This window comes from Phocoena sinus, chromosome X (assembly GCF_008692025.1).
Source record: "Phocoena sinus isolate mPhoSin1 chromosome X, mPhoSin1.pri, whole genome shotgun sequence".
Lineage (NCBI taxonomy): Eukaryota > Metazoa > Chordata > Mammalia > Artiodactyla > Phocoenidae > Phocoena > Phocoena sinus.
This window is the reverse complement of record NC_045784.1, coordinates 117539336-117548649: the sequence shown is the minus strand read 5'-3', so window position 1 is coordinate 117548649 and position 9314 is coordinate 117539336. Positions and strand designations below refer to the sequence as shown.

Here is a 9314-nt window from a genome sequence, read left to right as displayed (position 1 = left end):
AGAAATTATTCAAGGAAATTAGAAAATATTTTGGACTGAATGAAAATCTAAATACACCATATCACAATTTTTGGGACTTGGCTAAAGAAGAGCTAAGTGGGAAATTTATGTCATTAAATGCTTATATTAGAAAGGAAGAAAAGACTCAACTTGATAGCATCAGCTCCTACCGTGAGAAATTATAAAACTAAATTAAACCCAAGGCAAGAAGAATGATAGTAATAATATAGATAAGAGCAGAAACCAATGAAATTGAAATTAGAAAAACAATAAATAATATCAATGGAACAAAAACTGTTCCTTCGAAAAGATCAAAGAAGCTGAAATATCTGAGAGTTTTTTTAAAAGACTGTTATAAAATAATGGTTTTGGACACTGTCTTGGTCAGCTTAGGCTCCTATAAAAAGATACCATAAACTGAGTGACTTAATAACAACAGAACTTTATATCTCATAGTTCTGAAGGCTAGAAGGGTGAGATCATGGTGCCAGCATGGTTGGGTTCTGGTGAAAGCTCTCTTCCAGGTTGCAGACTGTTAACTTCTCAGTATCCTTACATGGCAGAAAGAGAACTAGCTAGCTTTCTGGCCTCTTATAAGGGCACCAATCCCATTCATGAGGGCTCCACCTTCACGACCTAATTACTTCCCAAAGACCTCACCTCCAAACACATAAGGATTTGGGGGAGACACAGCTATTCAGCCCATTGCAGACATAGTTTAAAGTATATGAAACTGTGCATATAGAGAAAATGACAGATAATATAGGAGTTTGCAGAAAGGGCAAAAATGACAGGATACTTATAATCATATAAACAAAAAAATGTCTTACAGTAGTAATGTGTAATTGTTTAAAAGTGTAGAATAGTGATCAAATTATTTAGATCTAGAGCAAATGCATATAAAGGAAACAAGGTGATAATGTGGGAAAATTAGGAACAGTTTTAATTTTCAAGAGGAAAATGCTAGCCAATTTATTAAGTGGTATTGGTAAAAAAAATAGTATTGGCAGAGTTACTGGCGCTTATTAATTCACTTGTATCTTTATTATTTTTTTTTCTTAAATTGAAGTATAGTTTCACTTGCACCCTTTTTTTTGGAGAATATGAACCTACGTTGTAAAAATGGAAAAATAAAAGTATTGTAAGATTATTCCATTGCAAAGAAATAAATAATGTGTATATATTTTACAACTGAAAAATCCACAGAAACACATTTGGATCAAAATCATTTGGTTAAACTCAGGGATTGATTAGTTCCAGAAAGTTGGCCATGGTCTAATAAAGAGAAATTGTTCACATGAAGAAAGCGGCTATGTGGTTGTTCTAATAAAAAGAAAGAAAGAGAAAAAGAAAGAAAAGTAAAGAACAAGGAACAAACAATACAGTGATGAGAATATCCTAAGGTATAAATAATACTGAATCACATCAATAAGCATTAATGGCTTTGTTAGGGCAGTGTGTGAATGAAACCATTAAAATAGTGGAATTGTTGAGTGTAGAAAATGAGTATGTGAAATACAGCTAACAACAAAGCACGTAACATATACAGTAGAGAAGATTGTCAAAATTATCAATTATAGCACTTTTTACATGATATTTACTTTGTGAAAGATAACCATGTGTTGAGAAACTGTGTGTTGATAAATAGTCTATGAAAGAAAATGATAAACATTCTAATGAAAATGTTGCGTCAGTCATAAGAAAATAAAAGTGCATTTTCAGGCACAACTTGGAATTAATGCAGTAATGACGGAAGAACGTATTTTTAAAATAACATGATTTATTTATTATGCGCTCTGACAAGAGACATAAACAACACTCATAGTAATGAACGTGATAATTATAATTCCTTCTCCCCAAATTGCCTGTGTACTGTCCTTCGTATAAATATTGGATCTAATCATATCATGGAGAATATGATTTAGATGTAAATATACTTTTTCTGGAGAGAGGGCTTTAAAAAGGAGGTGGGTTCTTATCTGTGCAGCACTGTCTTTGAAAGTATGAGGGAAGTTGGATGACTACACATAGCTTACTAATTGGATTGCATTTCTTTTTCTTTCTAGTCAGACAAGCAGTAGGCATGCCAGAATCTGGGTAGAATCCAGCAAGAGGTTGATCAATTTTTTGCAAACAAACCATTTAGAGGATGTGTATTTATTTTTGGCAGTCAAAATCACATTTTAAAATATTTATAAAGGTAATTCATATGTGTTTCCAAAATGTTGGAAAAATTTTAAAACCGTGAATAAGAAAATAAAGAAATCAATTACATATCCACTAGCAGAGAAATACATTGTTGACATTTTGCTGTATATTCTCCTAGCTGTATGTAAGTATGTCTATATTAACATAAATGTGTCCCATAGTCTTTCAATTCTGGTTTTAATTTGCATTATAGGACTTCTGCTTCTGGCCATAATGGAGTAAGAGGAACTGAACTCCTACCTGATATACCTAAAAATCCAGATGAAATATATGAAACAAGTTTTAACTGATTGAACATCAGGCCATGAAGGACAGTGATCTCTAAGAAATGGAAAGCAAATGAGTAAAGTCCTACGATATCCCAGTTTACTGCCTGGGAAGATAATGCAGGCCAATCCTCAATCCCAGACAGAATCTGGTGGCAACATAGACCGGCAGTCATAGCCACAGGACACCCGCCCTCTAGTGTCCCAACAGCTCAGAATCCGTGGGAGGCAGCCTGAGCTGGGGACAACACCTGGATCATGTTTCAATGCGCGTTCACACCCAGCCCTTTTGCTGCAGAGTCTCTGAGGTGATTAGTCCCAGGGATCGCCCCTCCAATTGCCCCCTCCTTGTGGCTGCGCACTGCCTTCCACTCTTCATTGGTGCCCCTGGCCTGTCTCACCTGGCAGACGTCGGTCACCACCCCACTCACTCACATAGCCCAGCTGCTATGGAGGGGTCCACTGCGCACAGGGGCACATCCCAGCCTCCAGCAGGCATCAAGACAGCTCCCAGCGCGGGGACACTGGCAAGGGAGCACTGGACCACTAGAGGTGTCAGGAAATGTAGCTCACCCAAATGATGCAGGGGAGCAGCTGTGCTCTTCCTGACAGGACACACGGGCGACTCTAAGGCAGCGGGTGGTGTCTGGCATGTGGCTGGTCCACTCCTCCCAATGACCTACCCACTCAGACCACACTGGGGCTTCCGGCTGGTCATGAGGATGCCGAGATTCCCCAGCCTATTCTTGTAAGGCGTCCAGTACCACCCGCCCAGGTTCCCCACCATCTCTCCTTCTGGGCCCTGAACTCTGGGCTCAGAGAGCCCTGACCGCCAGCGTGCCTGGGGCTCTCTGGACTCGGTTTTGTACGTGCTGTCTTGTGGACTCTGGCAATCGCTCTCGCCAGGATGCTCTCAATGACCTTCACTGACTGAGAGTATCCTTCCCTGGCTCCTGGTCATTCTGGCCAAATCCTTGCTTCTCAAAGTAAAGGAGAAAGGTCCTGCTGACATTTCAGAACTTTAAGTCATGCCCAGAGGAATCCCTTCTCTCAGGACATCACTGCATAAATCCAGCTTCATATGGGTGAGGGATTAAGTTAATTTTCTGTTTAACCTCACGAGAAAATGGGAGACATACTAAAATAACTTGGACACAATATTTGGGGCTGTTCCACTGGGAGCAGGGTCCAGTCTTCAGAGAAGAGGAAGTGATGAGCCGGCCAGCAGGCCAGGATCCAGAGCTGGACAGGAGGGCACATGAAGGAAGACCAGTGGAAGGGTGCATAATGCAGGACAGTGCCAGGCCCGGACAGAAGTGCCAGCATCTGGGCACACTCAGCTCTCAGGAAGCCCTGGGACCCAGGCAGGAGGACCAGAGGTAAATAAAGCTCACAGACAATCCCCAAGTCCAGTTTCTCACCGTCTCCTTCCTTCTTTAGGCCTGCTTTTAGCACACTGGACACAGGGCCCTTCTTTTTGTTGCCATGATGCAGTACTGGGGAGGGAAACGAACTAAGAGACAAAAGGTCGGCCCCAGGCTGGGAGTAGTGGGAACAGCCGGGACCTCGATGAATTCAGACCAGGGATCCAGTCCCAGCTCTGTCACTTACTGGACATGTGATACTGGGTCCATGGCTATGTGGCCAATGTGAGCCTTAGTTTCTTCATTTGTGAAGTGGGTCTAATAAGCCCTGACTTGTGGGACTGCTGGAATGTACAGTATATAATGTAAGTCAAGCACATGGCCTGGCATTTAATGGATCTTTAATAATAGCAGTAATTCTAATATGATTTTGACCCCAGACTCTATCAGTCTCTCCTGGGATTGTGTGTGTGTGTGTGTGTGTGCTCCATGGCATCTCAGAGAACACATAGCACTCTAGGACGTAAAACGAGTGAGCCTCAAATGCTGCTTTGTAAATAAAACTCAGTAAATTTTCCCTGTTAGTGGATATAATCTTTAATTTGGATATTGGGAGGTCTTCCCCAGTTGAATGCAACTCAAAGCTTCCGGAATTTGAGTCAAGGACTAACTCCTTTCCCCCCTCTCAGCTGCTTTTCCATCCAAACAACTATTTTCATTCATCTCACCCCCACCAAAAATCTAGCCCTTGCTTAGAGTTGGCCAAATTGCGCTCAAGATAACTTAATTAAAATGTCCTCTCAGTGGCATGGGCTCTGGCTCTCCCAGGGGGAAAAAGTGCCAGCCTCTGGGCACCACTTCAAAGAAATATCAGCCTTTTCTCAGGAAATCCTTGCAGATGATGTGTATAGAACACCAAGTCTGTGCACTGTGTTCAGTGGCGTGGGGACAGAAGGGCAGGACACCTGCTCCAGGTGGAGACTGGGCTATGCTTCTCCACGATCCCAGAGAAACTGCCAGGACCAGTTTTCCATTCTAGGCTTTTCTCTCACCTCTAACACCCGCCTATAAGCATAAATGAGCTAGTGAGCCAGGACTCTCATTTATTAAGATTTAATTTCTCACACCTTGTTTAATTAGTCAAGTAAATCGAGGTGTATAACTTTAATCTTACAAAACAACAGACTAAATGGGATACAGGATTCTTAGGATAACCATCTTTTACATTTTTTTCTTCTATTTCTCGCTCCCATCTATTTTATTCCTGGGCCCTTGCATGTTTCTAAGGAAATTCCTATTCCAATGCCATGTTATCCTGTTCCAGATCGCAAAATATGATGAAAGACTTCCCAATTTGTGTTACAGACTAGCAAAATTCTTATTCTAAAGCCTGACAAACAGCAATAAATATGTGACCAATGTTATTCACGAACCTAGACTCTAAAGCTAAAAACCTTTAGAAAAAAAAAGATAAAATCTGCAATTCAGCCCTCCACTATTTAGAACCTTGACCTCAAACACAGAGTGGAGAATCTTCCTCTGACTTCACTCAGGGCAGGAGAGGCTGCTGGGCATGACACTGGAGCTGCCACTGGCCATGGCAGAAGTATTAGCCCCCGCGGCAGCTCTGGCCTGAGCTCTCTCTTTCTCATCTCTCAAAGCTTCCTCATACCAGCGTGAGAATGCAGTGGGGTCAGTCTCATTGATCTTGGCAAAAAACTCCAGGACTTTCATCTTGCTGCTTTCAGCGTGGGCCCTTGGACCCCACAGGAATTCGCAGTGTGGGGGATCACTGTCGGGCACCTGGCGGTACTCCAGGTACTTCTCCTCCACCAACTCTTTGGTAATGAGCTTCTTGGTCTCCCCGTAGATGAAATCCTCCTGCCCAGCATACATCCCAGTAACACTCAGCACTTCCCAGATTTTCTCCTCAGGGGCACGGTTGCCCTGCAAGAAGATCACACCCAGGATAAGTACCAGGAGGCCGGCCTTGGGCACGCGCTGGTCATCACTCAGCATCCCGTCGTAGGTGAGGTCTAGTGTCTTCACGAGCACATAGGAGTGGCTGGTGGGGTCCACTTCCTTCACTTCAATGCCAAAGACAACCTCCATGCACTCACAGGCTTTGCTGAAGATCGCAGGGAAGTGGTCCTTGTGCTCTTTGATGACATTCCTCAGCATTTCTACCTTTGTGATGGGCTCCTATTTTACATACTTGACACTTAAGAACTGCACCAGTTCGGCCACCTTCTTGTTTAGCACGTCACAGAGCAAGAACCCGGGAGCCTGGGAGGTGCTCACATCCTCTGCTTGCCTGCTGCAGCCCTCATTTGACTTGCTCAGTGGAATGGCTGCGACGGCCATGAAGGAGCGGGCTCTCTGCGACCTCCGGGGACACACTCCGCGTCCCAGCAGCAGGCACAGCCTCTGCGGTGCCCTGGGTCAAAGGACAGAGCGAGGAGGCACTGGCCCCTCCTCCTCAGCTACAGGGACCTGTGCGCCCACCAGGCCCTGAGCCTCTTTTCCGGCCTGAAGGCCTACTTCAAGCACGTCGCACTGACTCTTCCGACTGTGAAGCATGATGACCCGTGCTGGGGGCAGCAGGCAGGGGTGTGGGCAGGGCGTGGTGATGGCGGCCAACTGGTCTGAGGGAGAGAGGAAGAGTGTGAGAAACTTGACCCTGTCAGCTCTGACCAAGGCCATCTTAATAGGTCTTCCCTTAGACAGTGCTCTGGGGGGTCCCCCGTCTTCCTGACTGGTCTGTGCCCTAAGGACCAGTGGGAGGACTTGTGAAACTCCTGAGGGTGACACCAGCCCGCTCAGCCTGCAGATTCCAGGCAAGACAGTAGGCTGTGTGAGCTCAGGCACTGTGGTGTCCCCTCTGCTCTGGTGTGGGGGGGGCCCACTGGTCGACATTCAGGGTCCTCACCTTGACTGACTCCCGGCCCTTCCTGGGCTTCCTCCGCTCTGCTCACCCGAGGACACTTGCCTCAGACCAAGATCCTCGCTCCCGGGGTTACTTGAGTCCCTGTAAGAGGAACTGAGGGCCACCTCAGGCCGCAGACTGCAATCACAATCCTGCCCCCAGTCCCCAGCGCTGACGGGAGGGGGAAGGCCGGCCTTTGGGTTGCTCGCACCGTCCTGGGGTGGATGGTCCCATCAGTGCCCACTCGGAGTCCTCGGCTTTCTCCTGGCCAGGCAGGCCTGCACCCCACCCCTCTGCTGCTCTGAGGCAGAACTTGCAGAACAAGAGCTCACTCTCCCGAGACCAAGAGGAGGTCACCGCATCTGGCCACACCTGCCCAGAGCCTACCTGGGGTGACAGTAAGGGCTGGATGAACTCCGCGGACCCTGCTCTCCTGGAATAGACGGATCATCACGGTACCTATCTTAAGGCCTGGGACACCCCCTCTGTTGACCCGAGGTCACCCTCCTTAAACCAAGGCCTCACTTCCCTGAGATAGCGGAGGAGGAAGCGAAGGGGCGCCACACTCAACCACCACTCCCTGTGTCCTCTCATGGCTGACAGCAGGGTCAGAGAGGCGCCGGGCCCCATCTGTGCTTCAGCAGGGGGTCTGCCCCGCCCTCCACCTTCCACTTCACTCCTGGCACAGCCTGAGACTCATCCCTCTGGTGCACTGAGGCTCCGCGAGACCAGCAGGTGGGAGTGGGTCCTTCCCCCTCAGCTGACCCGATATGTGTAATATTTGATATTTCTGATGTCTGTAATTCTGTCTTCTTTTCTCTTGGTTAGCCTAAATAGAAGCTTATTAATTTTATTGATCTTTCCAAAGAACCGACTTTGGGTTTCCTTGATTTTCTCTATTGTTTTCCTGTTTTCAATTTCACTGATTTTTTACTCTATTTTTCTCTCTGCTTTCTTTACAATTTTGTTAAACACATTTTCATTTAGATTAAAAAATATATTTTCAATCTCTCTTTGGGCTTTTTCATTAACCTACAAATTATACAAAAGTATGCTATTTCGGGGCTTCCCTGGTGGCGCAGTGGTTGAGAGTCTGCCTGCCAAGGCAGGGGACACAGGTTCAAGCCCTGGTCTGGGAAGATCCCACGTGCCACGGAGCAGCTGGGCCCGTGAGCTATAAATACTGAGCTCTGCGCGTCTGGAGCCTGTGCTCCGCAGCAAGAGAGGCCGCGACAGTGAGAGGCCCGCGCACCGCGATGAAGAGTGGCCCCCGCTTGCCACAACTAGAGAAAGCCCTCACACAGAAACGAAGACCCAACACAGCCAAAAATAAATAAATGAATAAATAAATTTATAAAAAAAAAAAAAAAAAAAAAAAGTATGCTATTTCATTTCCAAATATTTCGGGGATACTCTAACTACCTTCTTGTTACTGATTTTCAGTTTAATTCCATTGTGGTTTGTGAACAAACTTTGTATAATTTCTATTCTTTTAGGTATGTTTAATGGTTTTGAATTTGTCCTATCTTGATAAATGCTTTATGTCACTTGAGAGTAATATGTATTCTATTGTTGGATGGAGTATTTTATAAATGTCAAGTAGATCAAGTTGATTGATAGTGCTGTTCAGGTCACCTACTGATTTTCTGCGTGTTTGATCTATCAATTAACGACAGAGTGGTATTGAAGTCTCCAAATGTAATAGTGGATTTGTCTATTTCTCCTTTCATCTCTATCAGATTTTGCTTCACATATTCTGACACTTTGTTTTTAGTTGCATATGCATTTAACATTTCTATATCTTCTTGGAGAATTGACTTCTTTTTCATTATGTTGTGCCCCTCTGAATCCCTGATGATTTCCCTTGTCCTAAAGTTTGCTTCTGTGAAATTAATATAGCTACAACAGCTTTCTTTTGATTATTGTTAATGTGGAATATTTTTTCCATACCTTTACTTTTAGCCTACCTGAATCTTTATATTTAAAATGAATTTCTTCATCCATTAGACAAAATGTGATTAGATATTGTATTCTATCACCTTGACTACCTGTGTCTTTTTTTTTAAACATCTTTATTGGAGTATAATTGCTTTACAATGGTGTGTTAGTTTCTGCTTTATAACAAAGTGAATCAGTTATACATATACATATGTTCCCATACCTCTTCCCTCTTGCATCTCCCTCCCTCCAACCCTCCTTATCCTACCCCTCTAGGTGGTCAAGAAGCACCGAGCTGATCTCCGTGTGCTATGCGACTGCTTCCCACTAGCTATCTGTTTTACGTTTGGTACTGTATATATGTCCATGCAACTCTCTCACTTTGTCAAAGCTTACCCTTCCCCATCCCAATATCCTCAAGTCCATTCTCTAGTAGGTCTCTGTCTTTATTCCCTTCTTGCCCCTAGGCTCTTCATGACTTTTTTTCTTAGATTCCATATATATGTGTTAGCATACGGTATTTGTTTTCCTCTTTCTGACTTCTTTCACTCTGTACGACAGACTCTAGGTCCATCCACCTAACTACAAATAACTCAATTTCATTTCTTTTTA

The 9314-nt window shown here is 44.6% G+C and overlaps 1 protein-coding gene across 1 annotated transcript; it reads right to left on the bottom strand.

The window, feature by feature from the left end:
• Positions 1-5383: 5383 nt before the first annotated feature.
• LOC116747203 (putative MAGE domain-containing protein MAGEA13P) lies at positions 5384-6418 on the bottom strand. The gene is given in 3 exon segments (XM_032618990.1): positions 5384-6232; positions 6234-6308; positions 6311-6418. Coding segments are annotated over 3 exon segments (1032 nt in total).
• Between the last annotated feature and the right edge of the window lie 2896 nt (positions 6419-9314).